At 42.4% G+C, this 20,303-nt stretch overlaps 1 protein-coding gene across 2 annotated transcripts in view; it reads left to right on the top strand.

Moving 5' to 3' along the window:
• Window positions 1–27: 27 nt before the first annotated feature.
• Window positions 28–20,303, top strand: part of ITPR2 (inositol 1,4,5-trisphosphate receptor type 2) — a 242,203-nt gene continuing 221,927 nt past the window's right edge. The window contains exon 1 of one of the 2 annotated variants that reach the window (XM_018083671.1): window positions 28–140. In XM_018083671.1, the coding sequence (XP_017939160.1) occupies window positions 49–140 (92 nt within the window). In that variant the 5' untranslated portion in view covers window positions 28–48. The remainder of the gene's footprint in view (window positions 141–20,303) is intronic. The other variant, XM_029963962.1, reaches the window with a different exon arrangement.

Raw genomic sequence — 20,303 nt, 5'->3', positions numbered from 1 at the left:
AAAAAAAAAAAAAGAAAAAACCAAACCCAAGAAAAAAAATGAGCCAGAATGTCTGAGAAAATGTCCAGCTTTCTGTACATCGGGGACATCGTGTCCCTGTACGCCGAGGGCTCCGTGAACGGGTTCATCAGCACGCTGGGGTGAGTGAGTGCGGGGCTCGCAGCCCGCGGCACAGGAAGGGGCGGCAGCGCGCCCTGCTCGGCGGAGCGGGGAAAGTAGGAAGTGCTGGGGAACGGGAAGGGATGAGAGAAGTTCTCGGGGCCGGGGCGCGGGGCCCGGGCCCCGCCGTACCTCCTCCTGCAGCTCCCGGCACTCCCCGGCGCCCCCGGGAATACCCGAGGTTCTTCAGACCCTGCGCCGTGCTGTGCCCTTAGCGCAGTCAGCACGCAGAGCTGCCATTTATTTATTTATTTATCTATCTATCTATTTATTTATTTATTTTAGTTGTACCTCTGAGAATTTCTGACAATTTCCTTGCTCATCTTGCCATGAATCAGCTCGTTAAAAACCTGCACGCCTTTGCTTCTGGTTTGTGTCTGCCTGAGGTCTTGTCTGTGGTTGTCGATGATCAGATACTTACGATCAGATAGTTTAATTTAATGGAGATGCCTTTTTTTCCCCGTGAGCTCTTCTTTCTCTCTGCAGGGTGAAAGGGTGTGTAGTTTAGCTGTGGCTGCTTCGCTGAACTGCCGCTTGCTTCAGTTTTTTATTAACCTCGGCCGCTTTAAATCACCTTCTTGGAATCCAGGAGGGAAAACCTCAGCGAATGACGATAGCGATACATTGATACATTTCTTTGAAGTTTGGCTGCAGTGAGGTGTCCCGAGGGTGCAGCGGATCCCTCTGATGTTCCCAGGAGAGCTGCAGTAGTTCCAGTAACTTTGTGGCATGTCCAAAGTAAGCGTGTCCTGAAACCTTTGTCACTGGCAACGTCTCCTGCACTCCATGGATTGTAGCGATCCCATGGACAAGGCAGCTCAAACTCTAGCTAAATATCAGTGTCATTTGCTGCTTAAACGTTAATGGTACCTTTTGGAATAACAGTTAAACCTGCCAAGGCTGGTTAACACGGGTATCGCTCCTGTATTGGTGTAACTTCCCTGTGTTCTGTGATCCCTTCCATGGGGGACTGTAGGGTGAAGTAAGGTTGGTATTAAAATGCAAACAGTGAATGTGTAAGATACTTGGTGTGGTGCTGCTACTGGAAAAGAGATGGTGTTCAAGGTCTTTTATATATTTTTTAATCTTATTATTGCATCCAATCCTTGCTGTTCACTCTTTTAATCTGTTGACAAGTGTTTTTCAATGGTTTGTTCCTCTATTTGTTAATTTGGCGCCTCCTCTCACTGACTGTCTGTGTTGTCTCACATGTCCTTTCTGACATTGCTGACTCTGGCAATTTTAAATCCTACCTGAAAATGTTTTCTTTCTGCAACTGTTTATTGGTGGATATTGTTTCTTACTCTTCTAACCCCAGCACTTTTTTTTTTTTATTTTGCCATTGGTTTGCTGTCTTGTTCTGTCTCATCTCTGTGTTCTGCTATGTGGAGGAAGCTAAATTTGCTGTGCTTTCCTTTTCATTGTGTTCTTCCTTTCTGAGAGCACCTGCTTGTCCACAGTTACGGATGTTTCTGCTGTGACTAACGCTTGTATGACTGTCACTCCAATATGTGTTTTGGCATTGCCGTGCCACAGTTTTAAGGCTGCTGATCCTCCCCTTATCCCTTGGAGTTAAGGCAGGACATTTATTCCCAGTTTTAAAGATGAGAAGCAAAGATCAAAGCTTGTCTAAGGCACATGGGAGCTCTTTACTAGAAGAAATAATTGAGCTTAAGCCAACACTCTGTCCAGGCTCTCTTTCAGCCCAGCTCAAGAAAACTGCTTGGGATGAGACAGGACTCCTGTGTGCATCTCTTCTTCAGTGACAGGTCAGGAGTTCAACAATGCTGATGTACCTCTGTTGGCTTTTCAGTCCAACTTTTTTGTGCCCTGCTCTCTGGCATGGTAAAAGCAGCCCCAGAGCCAGGAGGCTGGAGTGGAGGAGCTGCAGGAAACTTGAAGGTGCCAGTGGAAAACCCCCCCATATCTGCTGAATGGGAATGAATCCCTCTGCTGGTGGTACAAGAGCTTGGACTGACATTTGAAGTTGTGATGCCAGGTTACCGTATCTGTGCCAGCTCTCGCAATTGCTGCCTTTGGACTGGTTGCAGCAACACAAGAGGCAGAAAAAACCTCTTATACTCGGGGAAAACTTGCTCAGCTGCACTTTGCAAACACCTGAAAAGATGAACCCTCATTTTCCCTAGGTGCCTCTAGTTGGTGAGGACAAGGTGGGGTAGGATTAGGAACGATTTCTCTGTTTTTTTGACTGCTGTGGGTCCTTGTTTAATTGCTTTTGCCTGGGTTACACCTGAAATGTTGCCGGGCAAACCAACCTGTCACCTGCACTATGGAGCTCACTGGGGAGTCTCCTGCTGTTTCAAGAACTTGAAATCCAGTTCAGGTCTATGACTCTGGAGCAGGGATAGAGTCCTGTTGATTTTAAGCTGTCAAAGGCTGATTGTTTCCTAAACAAAGTGTGAGCAAGGCCGTTCTATAAATAGGATAAAAAAGTGCCCAGCACCTCTGCAAGCAGGGAAGGTCTGTCATGGCAGGGGACCTCACTCCCTGAGGAGTTGAACCAGCTCAACAAATGGGTTTTGAGGGAGATTTCTAAGCATAGGCTGTTTCATGCATTTTAGAGTATTTTTTTCCTCACTTGCTGGTGCAGAAATTTTCACATGCTCCGTTTTCCCTGAACACTTAAAGCCAAGAGAAAGATGTAGCTGAGCTGTTCAGGTCATGTGTGGGGTCAGGTTAATAGCTCCTATAACCTGAGTGTGGAAATATTCCTCTTGTGTAGTTTAGGAGGTCCCAACTGCCTTTTTTAGGAGACAGGGGATCTGCGCCCTTGGCCCTTGATCCAGGTGAGCCTGGTGAGGGCAGGAGGGCCTTTCCACACCTCCCTCTGCAATGAGCGTTTGGGAATTGCTGGAACAAGATTCTGTGAGTGGTACTCAAAGGGTTGGGGCACTCCTTTGAGCTGGAGGAAATCTGTGTTCTCGTCCTCCTTGTCTCTGAACTGTCTCATGACTATAAACAGCTGTTGGATGTGGGGGTGAGGGCTCTGCTTTCACATTTGATCTCTCTTAGTCTGAAGAGGAGACTGAACCTCTCTTCCACATCTGGGGTTAGTGCTGTAGGGTGGGATGGGGGCAGGGAAGTCAGACAGTGCCTGCTCCAAATTCTTCCTCCTATATCCATATTTTAAGAGGCAGAGATTGGGCTCTGTTTTTTTGGAAGAAGAGGTGTAACCACTGATCTCCAGGAGGACGTTCCAGGCTGTGGATCCCACATGGAGAGGGGCATCTCTGGCTATTGGTACAGGAAAGGGTTTTAGGGCTTAGCATTTTCAGCAGGCCTTTGGATACTTGAGGTACTGAGAATCCAAACAATCCCCTGCTCTTTTTTCTGCTTGGCTTTGGGCTTATTCTGGATTTGGATGCTGCTCTGAGGTGCTGATGGTGTGTCTTCTGGCTTTTCCAATCCCCCACCTCCCCCTCCTTCCTTTTTAAATAGGAGAATGCTTTTGGACATATAAGCTGATAGCCTTGCAATTTAGTGCAGAAAAGGAAACGTTTGGGAGAAGGAATTTACATCCCTTGATAGTTTTCTGCCCTTGCAAGATGTATTTTGTGCTGGGTTATGGAACTGTGCTAATACTGAGGGGTTTGACACAGTAAAACTTTTGCACAGTTGGAGGCTTTATGTCCCACAGGGAGGGTGTGTCAGAGCCAGGCAGTGAATCCAGTTATCTTAAGTTGTCTTAGACTGGTGTCTGAACCTTGAGACCACCTTTCCCGGTATTTTTGCTGTGAATGCTGGGAATGAAAATTGTATTAATCACCTATCAGTACAACGAGGAGAAAAAAGTATTCCTGATGGGAGGGGTGGAAGGAAAAAAACAAGTAAGGACAATGGCCAGGATCAGCTGTAGGAAAGTTTGAGGATGAGCCTTTTAGTCACCATGAGGAGCTGCATTCCTGTCTCACCTCCGTAAATGTGCTTCTGTGCCATAGCAGGGAGAGATCTCATGGAACATAATCACTGGAGCATGAAGCAGGACCCACCTGCTTGATCATACATGGCCCTGGATGATGAGGGGTGCTGGGATGTATTTCTCATTAGCAGCAAAAAGTGTGTTGTAGAGTATTTTTACTAATTTTCCTCAGTCTAATGGTTATTTTTTCCTGAATATCTCCTCTTAATTTTTCAAAGCGCTTCCTGGAACTTTCTTGTTTGAAATATCACAGGTTTATTCAAGCTCCTTCACTGGATTTTTGTGCAGGAGCTGTCTTTTTGAAGTTGGACTTCACACACGGGTTGAGTCAATCACACTTCGTGAAGAGGCAAGGTGAAGTAGAAAGTACTTTAGAAACAGCATAAATCAGAATATTCCAAATATAACAAAGCCTAAAACTTGTCATCCTGGTGTCTTCAGGAATGGTCCCTAAGAGAAAAGATGCAGTGACTGATGATGCTCACAACACACCAATGCAGAGTTTTCATCAGAGCCCTTATTTTTCTAACCCTTCTCTCCTACTGTCTGAAGATGTAAGCCATGGTTAAGGAACAGAGTATCCATCCTTTAATTAATAGCAAATTTTTCTTTCATGTCCCAGCTGAAAAAAGGTAATTAGTCAGGAAAGAATAAAAAAGCCTGAAGAAAGTGAGAGTGGCATAACTAGAGTTACTCATAATTTAGTTCTGGTATATGTAGAATCAAATAATACCTGGAAGAGGGAAGGGAAGATGCATTTCAGCTTTTCTGTGGGCAAAAGTACTTGTAGGTTTTGTTTCCTAGGTACTTTATCCTCCAGACTAATGGTACCAATGAGATTTGACAGTTTTGATTGTGTGTAATTTTTTTTAAATACTGTGTAGGTTTGGCATTTTCGGGAATATGTTCTTTTGGTTGTCTTTCTGATGTAGCAGCCCTGCTCTGAACCCTCCAGCTACTTTGAATATATGCTAATGTACACTTTTCAGCTGTGTGGGATATTGCTTTTCTGTGATAACTTTGTAAAGCATAAGCTATATTAGATGCATTATTAAACACTTTCATTGATCTTACAATAAATGCCGTGTAAGTGGAGATGTAGACACATAAATACAGCCCTATATCTTGCATACCTTGCCATGCAGTACATATATCAAAGCTTATATCCTCTGTAATTATCCACTCTCACTAGCAATTAGGCACGTCTCCAGCTTTGCCATTTGTAACAGCCTTTATTTTGATGCTCAGTTTCAAATGTTGTAACAACAGTGCCATCCTTAAATAAACAATGAGACAAAGCTTTCCACAAAGCAGCCTTACGGGAATGCAGCGAGTAATGAGCCCCGGAGGGCTCAGACTTGTTTCTGAAGTTTTCCTTATACACAGAGCCTAACCTGGGTGTGAGGGGAAAAAAGCATTAGACTTAATTACAGTGTTATGATTTATGAGTCTGTGTGCTAAAATGGAATATCCTTGGTGCGAGAGCTCGTTATTGAGCAGAACTGGGGAGAAAATTTGGGTTAGGGAAAGAATTGATTGATTAATGCAGGAGGGAGTTTACCTGTAAGCTGTGTGGTAGTAATGGAAATAAGAGAGGAATTTTGAATTGAGATAAGACATACTACAAGTTCTCGGCTGGGCTATGGGTAATGTGGGGAGTAGTCAGGAAAGACAGGGGAGATTGTTTGACCTGCATGACTTAAAGTCTTATTTTAACTTCCTTTTACGTAATGAGAGGACTAACTAAACTAAACCAGTCTTGACGTGGTTCTTGGTGCTGTTAGAAATCACGACTACCCTGTATTTTAAAGGTACCACAGAGGAAAGAGTCAGGTCAATCTTTGACTTCCCCAGCCTGGAATATGATTTCCCAAGAAGCTCCTGAACCTTTGCTCAGCCAGCGTTTGAAACCCTTCGCTGTTCGAGGTGCAGGCGGCGGCTGCTACTCGGCTGAAGCCTGAGCCTGTTTGTTGAGCAGTAACACCGAGCTGTGTCCTCTGCATGTGGATTTACTGCACTTGAAAGTCTGGTTTTTGCTTGCTTTGAAAGGTCTGTTACTTCTTGTATGATGTACTTGATAAGGGATATTTATGGCAAAACTGGAGGAAGGAAAATGAATGGTCATTCGGGATTTTGCTTTTTTACCTCGTGTGTGTTGTGTTTTACCACTTAATCAGAGGTGCATATTTTAATTATGTTAAAAGGACATAATTCCCTTGTGACTGATTCTTTTAAACTTCCATTGATTATTTGTAAGTCTAATTCCATCTAATTACTTGAATCAATCCTTCCACCACTATGAAGATGTGTAAACACTTCCTGATGTAAATTCTGTTTATGATGCTAAACCTCGATGCTTTGGGCCTGCAACTGTGTGGGAAGTGAATCCTAGTTCCCAGGATTTCCAGCTTCCTTTCCTGGGGGGGTCACAGGGAAGCCTCAGTTGTCCAGCAGCTTTGTGTTCCCTCTCTCTAGAGAAGTAAAAGTAACTTCTGTTTTCACTACCTCAGTTCACCTCAAATATGAAACAAACTTAAACCAAGGAATTGCATTCTAGCAAGGTAAGTTTTTGCTGCAAAATTGGGAAAAGAGTTAAACAAAAAAGCAGGGTTAAAATGGACTTGTTATTCATGTCCTATATTAGGTACTGGTGGAGGTTTTGAGGGGCTGTTTTGGCTGTGGAAACCAAAAGGTTGTGTCAGGACTGGTCTTGCTGCTCAGCTAGTGCTGATTTTGTGACTCTCTGTGTACTTTGATTTTTCAGATGTTTGAGTCTTGTGCTAAGGCTGCTGTGATCTCAAACATTTGAATACCTGTTGATTTTTTTTTTGTTCCAAGGGTTTTTGGTGTTGTTTAGGAAAATGCAGAATTATATCACCTTCTCCAGGAGAATGCCTGAGGCGAAGGTTCAGTTTCTGTAGAAAGAAATAGGAGTTTTTAAGGTTGCCTATGGGACCTTTTGTAATACAAAAGTTATATAAAATGGATTTAGTACTTGGTAATTCCTATGTAATACAGTTTGGGCAATTCTTTTGAAATGTCTCTTTAGGTTGTTGCTGCTGCATGAGTGAAGACATATAGTTGAAATTTATATGGAAATACTTGGTGGAAGGAGGCTGGAAGGGCATATCCAAGTGTGGTTGTTACCATTTGATACTAAGTTGGCTACAGCTCTTCTCTGTACCAAGAATTAGTATTAAAACCAGTAATCAAGTTTTTATTCTTTGATCGCCAGCAGATAAAAATCAATGTCATTTAAAAGAAAATCAACAAACAAACCCTGAAACGAGGCTTTTTATATGAATCTCAAAATACAGAAACTTGTTGTGATCCAATGCTTGGACTTCTTATCTTGATTCCCTTTTAGGAGCTTGTTTGAATTTCAAACAGCTTTTTTATTCCCTGCACTTGACACACACAAGTTAATCAGTGTTGCAGGGGCAGCTGAAAACTCCCTCATGGAGAAAAGCTTGAAAACCAGAATGGTCACTAATGAAATGTAAGAAGTGCCCTGAGTTTAGTAGTAATTTTCTTCCATTAACTTAAAATCAAAGTGTGTGCTTTGCAGGTAGGGGGGCCTAACTAATGGTACGTGAGTACTTGAGACCCCAAGCAGTGCTTTTTGCATGACCTGGTTGGTTTTGTTTTACATTTAGCTGGACTTAGATTTCTGACAGGCCCCCCAGTTGTTCCAGGTAACAGGAACAGTGGTGTGCTTTGCTAAAATGTTCTTAGTCACCTTTTCAGTCTGGCTCGTGTCTTTTTGTTGTTCAGAAACAATAAATAAAGAGAGGAAACAAAATGAATGGATTAGGAAAGACTGGATATTGCTTTTGAAAACAGAGAGCAGATCTTTGTGCAGTTTTGAATGCTAAAAAATGTTCAAATGCATCACTAAGCAAGGTCCATTCTTCCCATCTAAGAATAAAAGTTTAAGGCTACTTAAAAATTTATTTTTTTTTTTAAATTCTTCATTAAAAAAACCCCAGCCTAACGAACTGCATGGAGTGAAAGAGATTAAGTGCCTGTTAGTAGTATTTTCTCTGATATTTTGGACAATTTATTGAGGTTATCACCTTTTGCCAAGGTGGACTTAATACCAGCCTGAGGGTGCCAATCCATAGGCTTCACTCCTCACCCAAATTTGACAGGGCCCAGCAAGCTTGGCTCTTTACAGAGAGATGAAAAGTCAGGCTTAGGTGGAGAGTTTTGTGGAATTTTGATATTCTAAAATGAGGTTTTACATCAGGCTCGCTGATGTAAAAATCAGGTAGGGCCATCTCTGTAATGCTTCTCAGGTTGAAGGCAGAACTCAGTAAGTCAAGCTTTACTGTCAAACAGATTTCGTAAGTAATGAACTGATGTAGAATTGTTTTGGACTTTAGGTTGCTTTAAAGACACTGAAGTTATTGCAGTAAACACAGGAAGTCCAAGTCTCAAGATTTTCAGTTATCTTTGTAGATATCCTTACATATCATCATAGCATGTTATTTATAAAGAATATTAGTATACAGAAAAAAAATTCTTGCCTTTAAAGGATAAAAATACAAAATAACATACAGAAAGTTAAGAGGAATTTTTTTTTAGGTGGTGAGGACGTAACAGTTTATTTGTATGTCAGGCTGGCCAAGTTGATTGAAAGGATGGAGCAGCTCTGCTGGGAGGAAAGGCTGAGAGAGTTGGGATTGTCCAGCCTGGAGAAGAGAAGACTTTGGGGTGACCTGATTGTGGCCTTCCAGGACCTGAAGGGAGCCCAAAAGGAAGATGGAAAGAGACTATTTCCAATGGCCTGGAGTGACAGGACAGGGGGGAATGGCTTCAAACTGACAGACAGTAGGTTTAGATTGGATATTAGGGAGAAATGCTTCCCTGTGAGGGTGGTGAGGCCCTGGCACAGGTTGCCCAGAGGAGCTATGGCTGCCCCATCCCTGGAAGTGTTGAAGGCCAGGTTGGATGGGGCTCTGAGCAACCTGGTCTAGTGGAAGGTGTCCCTGCCCATGGCAAGGGATTGGAATGAGATGATTTTTAGGGTCCCTTCCAACCCAGGCCATTCTATGATATTATAGATTATTTTACTCAGAAAAAGTAACTAAGTCTCATGACATTATTTCCTGTATAAGTGATCTAAAATGTAGGTCCTACACCTGCAAATTTGTAGGTTTAAGTTGCAAATATATCATGAGGCAGTTTTAATAACCTGTTGAATAGAAGCCAAGTTAAGATTTCTACTTCCTTGGCTGGATCTTCAGGGATACTAAAAGATTGATAGGATTTGGTCATGAGACCCTTCAGAGGCTCCTCAGAGAGGGCACTGCTGTGTCCTCTGGGCAGCTGCAGGGTTTGGGTCAGAGGTTTGTGTCAGCAATGGCTTCTCTTGCTGAAACAAAACAAGGTCAGGACCTAGCAGGCAATAATTCTTGTCTGTATTAACTTTTGTAGTTGAACAGGTTTTTCTGCCACTGAATGTAAGGACCAATTAATGTTGCAACCCCCCTGGAATATCTAGAATATAGCAAAGCCATTTGCATGGGAAGTTTGGTTGTACCAGCTCATTTGAGGCCACACTGTGGAGTCAAACTTGGTTTCACCTGGTCCATTTCCTTTCCATGTCAGATTAAACTCCCTCCTGTGATTAGGCTGCTCCTAATGGAATTACTTTACTTGAGCTGGAAGTGGGACAGTGCTGGTTTGAGTTATCAACCATGGATCTAAAGTATGTTTAAGAGGAAATACTGGATTAAAGGGTGGGACACAAAAGACTTGCACAAGGTTGTTGACAAATTGTGGAAAATAACTAAAGACTCCAAGTTCTGGGTCAGTGCTCTTTTTGTAAGTGTTGATCTACTAAGCTGTTCAATGCATAAATTGTTTTATATCGGTTTATCTCATGGGAGCAAGGCAGTTGTGACAAAGCTAGTTAGTTTATTAAAGTTTCCATGTATCAAAAGTTGTTTTATCTTAAGGATGCATCTAAAGATGCAGAATGTGGCTTATCATGACAAGAAAAAAGTGTGCTGAAGAGAGTTTTACACTTGTTTATGCTCAAATGTTGGGTGGAACCTCTTTGACAGTGATAAATACAATTATTAATGTTCTTCATTTGTAATGGGGGTGAGAGAGAAAATCCTTCCTCCTTTCTGCAGCCAGATCACTGAAAGAATGGCAATCATCACCCAAAGCACATACACTTGGTAAAGCCTGAGGAAAAGCTGAGTCCTGCTATCCAAGAAACTTTTTAGAAAGAAATTCAGCATCATCAGGGCAAGCTAAAAGGGTCTAAATGAGTACAGAGAGGATAAGACAAAAACCTCAGTCAGAGCCAGAGAAAAATCTGATATGATGACCCAAGGGCAATAAAAATGAGTGTGCTGCTGAGCACTCTTCTCCTTGAAAACTGTTATCAAAGAAACTCTGGCTGTTTGGTTTGTCCTCTGTCCAGGAAAATAAGAATTCACAAATCCTTGGATTTGGTTGGTGATCTTAAAGTTATTTTCCAACCTAAATGATTCTATAAAATTATTTCCGAATAAATGATCAAGGAAATACCTGGAGCCATCTCAAACTTTTCTTTATAGCAGAAACAGCCTTTATGTCTCCAGAACTGACATAATTGCCTGTGACTAATGATAATAGGGTATCCTGGGATGGATCCGACCTCCAAAATGGAAATTTGGGACTGGTATTACATGTGAAGCTGTGGTGCAAGAAATAATATGGACCCTCAAAAGAGACCAGAGAGAATTGGTATGGTTTCTAATACAAGAGCTGGGAGCCTTGCAGGTGGAAATAAAGCAATAATGAAAATGCCATCTGAAAAAAGAACTGGGTGCATCCGTAGGAGTCAAAGGAAAAAAGTTTCCTAGTGACACTTTGAATAATGATTTGCAGGTGAAAGTGAAACCTTTCATGGGCAGCAATTAAAAACTGTCTGGGACAGAGCAAGCAATTTACCCTCTCTCAAACAGCAAGGTAGGGTCACTGAGCTGGTAAAAAATATATTTGCTATGGTCCTGATCTGTTTTTCCTCAAAATATAGGTGAGGAAAGCTTTGGGTTTCTTTGTGTTTGAGCCTTAGCACAGGCTTGACTTTAGAAATGAACTTGCAGATTGGTTATCCAGGTGTGGAAATATAAGTATGAAAAGACAAAGGGAACTTGAGAAGGTGACAAAATATAATTTTTAAACTACTTGGGGACAACTTCTATTGGTGCTTAAAATTTCAGACATTTTCATTTTAATTTGTCTGAGGAAGAAGTATGAGGTCAGGACTATGCTGAGGCACCTTGAGAGCAGCTGAGCGTTTAGTCGTAGGAATTAATAGGGCTGTTCTTCCAGCTCTCAGGTGCTCAGAGATCTGGGAGCAGCAGGATGACCTTGATGCCTCACCCAAATGAACTCTTGCAGATATTGCCTTAGGCAGAAGATCAAAGAATTATTTCAAGGAATGACTCTGCTGAAAAAGGCATTGCTTTTTTCTTGCCTTCTCCTAACTTTCAAAACATCCTGAATAAGATGCAAACCCCCCTGAATCATTCACTTGACCGATGTATTTTCCTGGAATGGACTTCAGAGCAGCCAAAAAGAATGTGTAGCATCCCCTCAGAGTGGCAACATCAGTGTTTTCTGGTCATGTCAGGCAAGCTTGGAATTTAGAAATGAGATGGTGCGCAGGTGGTTCTATTCATTCAGAAATTGTAGTGTGGCTTTGAAACTGCTGAAATTTGAGGGGCTGTGAGAGTCATTTAAAAACCGTCTGATTTAGTGATGTGTGAGCAGGATGTGGAAAACGGGGCAGGAAATGTGATGTTTGCAAGATAGATAAAAGAGACAGAGCCCCAATGCAACAGCGTTTTGTGGGGGCAGCACTTGTGTGTGTTGCTGAAGAGCTGAGCTTTTTTTCTCCAAGAGAATTGATAGTTCTGTGACATAGTGGTGATTTATTTCCCAAAATCTCCTGGTGCTTGTGGAGTCGGGCACCAAAGGGCACTTCAAATAGGAGAGACTTGGCTGAGTGATTCTTGTAGGTTTAGAAACAAGACTAAGATCCATCAATGTATCAAAGGAAAATTTTAATTCCGAGTATTTCACTAAGTCTTTGAGACTGCAGGTTTCCTCTCTCAGTGTGCCCACAGGCACCCAGGCTGATGGGTGTGGGGAAGGTATGAATCCATAATTATTCCTTTCAACTGTCTTATTTTATAGATTCAAGGAAATTAGGGCACTATGTCCCATTGCTTTTGAGGAATTTAAAGCAGAAGTGGATGAGAGTATGAATTATACTCCAGAAGTTATTTTGTTTCAGTATAAAGCAAATATCTGTATTATAAAGGAATTTTGGTGGGATGTGGACTGTGTAGAGGATCAAACACTAGAATGGAAAAGCTTGTTTGAGCCTGTTTGGGAACATGAATCTCTCTTGGATGCACTATTACAGGAAAAGCTTATGAAGTCCAGGAATTGACTGGATGTGAGTGAGACATAGTGAATCAAGGAGAATTTAGCCCCAACTGCACTTTGTGCCTCCTTTTTTATGTAGTTACATAGAGATCTATGTGTTAAAATAGTCTGCCCTTGTAGTGACAAGTGCATGGACTAAAGAAACCGAGTTCGTGTCCAGACCAAAGAATGAACATTTCCAGCAAGCTGAGGTCAAAGGGCACCTTTTCAGTAGCTGCTTTTCATCTATTATCTCGCTTTAGCAGAGGTCACAGAAGAACTAAAGAAATTTTATCCCTTTAGCCTGAAAGAACTGAAAATATCCTGTCAACTCTTCTTTCCAATCACTTCAGTCCACTGAGGATAACGAAGTTGTTGTATTCCCAGACTTGCCCGAGTGCTGAAATGTCGTCAAGTATCTTCAAATGCTGTCAGAGTGGAATCTACACCTTGGATGTGGGTATCTAGGTTGGTGGGTGATGTTTCCTGTTGGAGGAGTTCTGGAATTTCCATGTTCTGGCTGGTTTTGATTGGTTTGATGTGATGGTGGTTTGAGGAATCAGACCTGATTCCCTGTTTTCTAGGGATTGCTGAAGACACTCATTATTTCTATTGAAAAACAGAGGCAGGTTTTTTTCTCCCTGACTTTTACAGACAGAAGAATATGGATGTATTTTGTAAGCTGGACCTTAAATATCTTCCATAAGTTCTCAGTCTGCTCCATATAAAATGGAGAATAATTTTATGGGGAATAATTCTGAGTGAAATGAAGCAGGTTATTTTGTTGAGGAGAAGAGAGAGGAGGATTTTCCTATGCATTCAGTGAAGTGTGTTGGGATCTCTTCCAGGCTGAGCGGGTTCACTGTGGTCCATTGTTTACAGCATTTCATCTCCTTGTGGAGGAACTGGAAACCTGTTTGTCTCTGTTACCAAGCTTTGGCATTCTGAAGGAGTGGTTTGTGCTGGCAGTGACACCCTGCAGGGGACATTTTGTACCACTGACACTTCTGCCACAGCACTTGCAGTTTGTGTGGTTGGTGGCAGGATGTCAAAGGGGAAATTTGAACTGTAAAGGGTCCACACAACTCAAACAGATCACAAGTGATTATCTGTTATCACTAAACAGTCTTTTTCACAGTTTCTGCTTCTAGGGGAGTTTGGAAAATTAAGTGATTCTGAGTCTCGGGATGCCAATGAGTTTTGGTTTCCTGTTAGTTTGCAGGAAGGAAGAGAGTCTCTCATCTTTGCCTGTATTGGGGATTTAAGTCAGGAATTTGATGACTCCACCACTACCCACTCCCTAGACTGATCTTTTCAGATAGACCATGAATGTGAAGGGACTAAAGATTTTCTGGAAGGGACTGATATGTTCATTATAATAGTGTAGATCCAATGACGGTGAGATCCTTTCTGTAAAGGCCAAACACAGGAGAGGCAGTGGACAGGTTTAACACTTCCCCAGCTGGCTGGTGGCTCTTTGTGCTCTGGAGATGATGGATTTTCCATTTGGAGGCTGGTGTTCCCACCTTAAACTGGCACATGGGTGTCCAGATAAATTTCTGTGTGTTTGAATTTCTGATTTATCAGCTCTAATGCAGGAGCAACTGCTTTCAAGTGGGTCTTGGCCAGAGGGCGGTTTCTGGGGGTGCTGTGAAGTTTCATTTTGCATCTTGTACTGTTGAAAGGAGGGGAAGTGGGATATTTGTGCCATCCCTTGCAGATGGAGAACTGAGCTCATGCTGGTCAGCTGTTTTCTGGGCACTGTGTTGCCAGGGTAAGTCAACAGAGAAGCTGATCCACATGCCAATTGAAAGTCTGCTCCACAGCTCTGACAAGATCTCTGCAAAGTTAGTTGGCAGGAGCTAAGGCATAACTTTGGTGAATTAAGTGCTGTGATACTTTTTTTCTCCAATTTCAAGATGACAAGTTAGATACAAGCTTTTCTGTTGTATAAACACAGAGCTTTATACACAAACAAATAGTTATTTTCGGTGCTCATTTCCTATGAAAAAAAATTAAACTTGAAAGGTAAAAATAAACAAAAACATGTTCTAAAACTCCTTCAGATTAAAGGTTAGAGAAGAGGAAACAACAAAGGCTCGAGCTCATTTCCAATTCACATAATTGCTGACACGAAGCTGCAGACCAACCAGATGAACTGCACACTGTGAGGTGCAGGAGCAATTTGTAATCCTTTTAAGTTACCAGAGTGTCAAGAAGCACATACATGCAGTGCAATAAATCCTTGTCTCTGCTTCAATTTTGCTAAGAAATATTATCTATTTAGGCTCAACCAATATCTATATCTATCTTAATGGATCAGAAGAGAGCAGTTAACTTCTGAGGTCTTATTTAGGGCACTGTGCTGATGGAGGCATTTATATGTGAGTTAACTGTGGTATCAGATTATTGTGCCTTTTGCTTTGGTGAATAGTTTTTCAAACCGCTGAGGCTGTGGATATGCATTTACTCTGAAGGCTATTTTTTATCAGTGGCCTCATGTCACTGTTCAGCATCCAAACAGTTTCTATGAGTGCTTCTTAGCCCTCTCTAAGCAACAGGAGTTAATATACTCTAACAATTGAATAGATGATTTGTGCTAACAGAGTTGACTGTTGCTCAGAGACCCTCAGGCTGTGAAAGGTTGTAACATGAAATGAGTAAGCCAGAGTAATGTTTACTTTTGCCCTGGGCTGGATTTGGGTCAACTTAATCTTTTTATTGAATGTTGTGATCTATGAGTCTTGTAACTCAGAAGAGTGCCAGGGAGGCTGTTTTATTTCCATGTGACAAGTCAGGTAACAGTGGAGAACTCTACTTCAGAGAGAGATGTGGGGCAAGGCTGCAGCTGCAATTCCCAGTCAGAGAAAAAGCTTGGGAAGAGCCTGTCAGTTTTAGCAGGAGGCCAGATCTTCTGCCACTCAGGCTGGAGTGTCTCAATGTCCTCTGAAACGGAAGTTTTAATCAAAATATATCAGACCAATTGTTTATGTGAGTGGATGAGATTATCCCAGACAGTGTGGGGCTGTTTGACTTGGAAAAAGAACTATGTAAAGAAGGTCCTCAGAGCTGCACCACGGAGATAGTCAATTGGCTTTTGGATTATGTCATAAAATCTGGGAAGGTGATAAAAACCAAGCTGATTTTTGGGTGGGGTGCTGGACTGTCTTTTCAGATCAGCTTATAGCTGTGGAGTATTATTTACTATGCACAAATGAATAGGGAATAGGAGCTGAGGCAGCCGGTATGTTTTTAATCTTAATGTGCCAGGCAGCGGGTTAACTTCTTGTGATAATGTGTCCAAGAGGGTTGTGGAGTGATAAGGAAAAGCTTTGAATAGTTTTACTGGGCTGAATATTATTGCACAATATTAGATTAGAACTTTTTAAAGGGGGGCTGTGCACACCAAGTAGTTTGTTTGACTTGAAACTAGATGTGAACTTTGGTGTGCTTTTTTTTCTTTTGTGTCCAGGTTCCCCTTGCAGAGAAAGTGTGAAGTAGACAGTCACTATGGGATCCAGGGTGGCAGGGATATAAACCTCAGGATCTCAGGCTTACCTGTAACTGCATTTAAAACCTTACACTGACACAAAGAGGTGGAATACACCAAGTACCCTGAAAGGTGGAACATGTTCTTTCTGGGAGGAGCTGCTAAAATGTATCCCGTTTACTTACAATTTTCCCATGAGGAAAATAAAAAGAAGTGGCCTGAGAGAGCTGACATCTCTGAAAAGGGAAACAGGGATTTCTGTTGCATCTGTTGTTTCCATGGTCCCTACCACTTGGTCATGTAGGAGTAAGTAACCATGGCTACTTACTTCATCACCCACCACGTTCTCACCTTGCTCCAGTCCCTCATGGTATCTGCATGGTCTTCTTCCAACGAGGTCCTTTCTTTTCTACTCATATTGTTTTTCTCCCTCCTCACTCGTACCTCACCTCCCCGAGGCCTTGGAGCCCTGTTGCTGTGCCATCCCCCTGCCAGCCTGTCTCACAAAATCAGATTTTGTCCCTTCCCCATGCACCTCTTGCTTGAAGGCATGTGCTGGATGCCTGTGGGCATCAAAAACTTCTGGCTGTAGCAGGACAAACTAAAAAACAAGCTAAAAACCCCTACTGTTGCAGCCAGGGCTCTGCTCTGGGTGTGGAGGAGCCGATCCCAAGGCTCCCCCTGTGCCATGCCTCCTGCCCAGCCTGCACCAGGCAGCTGCTTGCCCAGTGCTGTGACAGGTCCTGCTGGTGAATGGAGAAGGGGAAATGTTATTTTTTTCCCATGTATACAATGAAAGGAAACGCTGCAATAAACAAAGTGAGGTAAAAAGGCTTTCCCGGCACATTACCTTCCAACACTTCTTCATCCTGTTTCTCCCCTGCAGGTCCCACTTGGTGGGACTCTCTTGTGGGGAGGTGCTGAGCAAGGATCGTGTCCAGCACCTGAACTTCTCACAGCTGGTTCCTGCCTCTGCCAGCCCCGGGGGCCTTCCTCAGGCAGTGGGCAAAAGCTGGTCTCCCGCACCTTGACACGCTGGAGCTGGTGTGAAGAAGTGCTATTTCACTGCTGATTAGCAAAAGGAATAATAAAAGTGTCCAAAAATCAAGTTAAAGACAAAAGGGGTGGGTGGGAGGGTGGAGAAAGGAAATACTTTGAGATGTCTGCAGTGCTTCCTGTTTGCTTCTGAAAATTATGAGTCAGATCCCCCAGAAACAAAAGAGAGGGGTTTGAAAAATGGTGAGATGTTAAAAGAGTAATCATGCATGCATTTGTTCTCCTGGTCTTCTGACTTTGAGAGCTGGAGACCATTTTTCTGATTTCTCTGGGCAATGGTGACAACAAGGAACACTCTTTTCCTCCTCAGTGAAAGCAGAGGGGCTTTTAATAGATATTAATACAGCATCAGGAAGCACAACAATAGGAAAGATACTGAAAATCACAATATTTGGGATAAAATCTGTGATATCATCGCAGTTCTTCTACAGTTGATTGCTTTGACTTGAAAAACTTTTGCAACACGAGTTAGGTGTAACCTTGGAGCTGGTTTGCCTTTGCTTTATGGGATATATACTTTGGCACAGGAGGGAGAAGGTGCGTTGTGTATGCCTGGATTATGTTTGTCTGATCCAGAAAGAGGAACCATGCTCCTTTTTCCCAGGTAAAACACAACCTGCATGTTTAAACCCACGGATTTTATGGACTTTGTAGCATGAGTGTTAATAAGTGTGTGTACAGCAATTTAAAGGAAAAATGAAGTGGATATCATTGTTCCACTTATCATATCACCGAGTGCAGGCTTCTCTAGAAAACGAGATTTCTTTGTTTCTCTGCCAGTTAACTCCCAGTAAATGTATGTAAGTGATAAAAGACTCCAGTTCTCCAAGCAGAAAGTGATTATTTGCAGGCGTTTTTTTCCCCTTGTTGCGATGTTGGGATAAACTGTGCGAGGAGACCTGGAAGCACTTCCTTCACCTGAAAAGAATGCTGCCAGACTGGAGGGCCTGAAAGTAAAAGGCCAAACTCATTTCTTTGGAGCAGAGCTTGTTGTTAAGACACACCTTGTTGGGTGATATAGCTGACAGCACTCTGTGGGGCTCAGCAGAGTCACTGCTGAGGGCACAGGTGGGCCAAAAAATGTTCTGCTACATCTGTATTAATAAATTAACATGTACTCTGGCGTTCTGGGATGCAACATCCTGTATTCTGAGAAAGATCTGAAGCAGTTTTGGGGTGTGAACCTGCTTATTATGTCATTTTCTCACTTCAAAATGCTACTTCTGGGAAGTTCACACAAGGAGCACAGCAGCGTGTGGGCTCTTTTTCCACCTTTACCTTCATGCCCACTGAGCTGCACAGAAATCGTTACTTTGCCGCATCCTGCTTTTTCTTGACTCTCATGCTTCCCAACTCCTTCCACTGTGGAAGGAGCATTTCCTCTTCAGGTTGCTGCTCTGTGCAAGTGTGTGCAGGTTGGAGCCTCTTGCCACACCTACACCAAAGAGCTGCTCCCAGCAACTAGGAAAGCAGCTCTGAGAGAACCTGGAACAGCTCCCAGAATGATCTCTCCCAGTAGGAAACTGGCTCTGCTCGGTTTAAAAACAAGTAGTAAAGTCACTGTAATTTCTCAGCTGGTTTTTGTTTGGAAGGTGTTTTTTTTTAACTTGCTTCACAAGAAACAGAAAAGCAAAGAGGAGTTGCAGCTGAGCCAGGTATTTTTGCTCAAATTTGTAAACATTTATTGTTGCTAAATGAAAATAAAAATAATAAAACCCTTTGTTGAGAGAACTGGAGCAGATGTTGGTGTGAAGGTATCTCTTATTATCCTTTAATAGCTGTGCACAATTCCCATTACCATCGGTGAGAGCTGGACACCTATCAAAGGGTGAGCAGACCTTGTTCAGGGAATTCCTGCAAATCAAGGTCATTGTCCCTGGAGGCAGAAGTAAACCAGCAGCAGGATTTTGGGAGCTTGGTGGTGGTTATGCTGTTAAACTGAGAGCTGCCTCCCTTTATCTGGAAGCAAATCCAGGCAGCGCCATAATTCTGGAGCACTGCCTGGGCAAGAGAGTGGTCAGGAAAGGTTTGTGTTCCTGGTGGAAAGCCTGGGTTTGTCCCTGGTTCTAGGATATAAAAACACCATGTGGAAGGGGGCCATGGCTGGTGGGGGCTCAAGATGTGTTGCATGAGTGTGGCTGGCCTTGAAGACGGTCTCTAAAGGAAGGTACTCAAAGGATATCAAAAGCACTGGATCAGGTGCTTTGTTGCTGTAGAAAAGGGCTGTTTGACTAATTTCCGTGGAATTCCACATGTTCACACTGGATTGGGACTTGTCACCATTGGAAAGCCTTCCTTCATTTGTTATCCTGATATATAACAGTTTGTAATATGGAGTGGTTTGGTATTTGTATTATCTAAAAGAGGGAACCTTTTTTTTAAAGCTAAGCAAAAAATTAGGCATGTAAATTTTGCTGTTCCTGTCTGAAATAAACACTGCAAAATGGGGAAAATATCAGCATTTTGATCGAGCCATGTTTTCCATGCACATTTTTACGTAGGGTGACGTGGATTGTCACTGTTTGTGTTACAAAATGGCGAAGGAACTTAGCTTGTTTTCCAGGATTTATGTTCTAGCTTGTGTTTGTAGGGTTGATAATGTGTGTACATATTTGTGTATGTACCTGCTTGGGTATGTATATGTTTGACTCTGTTGTTGTCCCAGAAATTGTAAATGTTTTTTACAGACCTTACAGAAGCATTTGGGGCTGTTTTGTCTGCTTAAGCAACAATATTTTTATATTGTGCTGTTTCAACAAAGTTTCCTAATTCTCTCCTTTTGCTTATGATTCCTTTCCACGGTAAGTGGTGCTGTTTTGATGAGTAGGTGTGACTGCCTTCATTACCATTTTCAGGGATGAAGTCACTTTTGATCACTAGACAGATACTGGCGTTTCTCAGCAGCGTTCTTCTGGGTAAACCTTTCTCTCTGGTTTCATTAAATGCTGTTAACAGTGAAAAATTCAGCCTTTCTGACTCCCTTTATTAGCATATTATTCTTCAAGCCTTCCTTTCAAGTGGCCATTCACTAATATACGTGATGTAGGTATAGGCAAAGCTGAGAGAAAAAACGCACAAATTCTGGTGCAAACCACACATAGAATTTCTTTTGATTGTGATTATTTTTTCTCTACTGCTGACTCAGCTTTGCTGTCTCTGACTGAATAGGTAACTCTGTAATGAGTTCTACTTGTCTACTTGATTTTGGGAGCAGTGACCTCT

The sequence above is a fragment of the Manacus vitellinus genome, unplaced genomic scaffold, assembly GCF_001715985.3.
Source record: "Manacus vitellinus isolate BGI_N305 unplaced genomic scaffold, ASM171598v3 scaffold_66_pilon, whole genome shotgun sequence".
Taxonomy (NCBI): domain Eukaryota; kingdom Metazoa; phylum Chordata; class Aves; order Passeriformes; family Pipridae; genus Manacus; species Manacus vitellinus.
The sequence above is the reverse complement of the archived record's forward strand: the minus strand, read 5'-3'. Positions and strand labels throughout refer to the sequence as shown.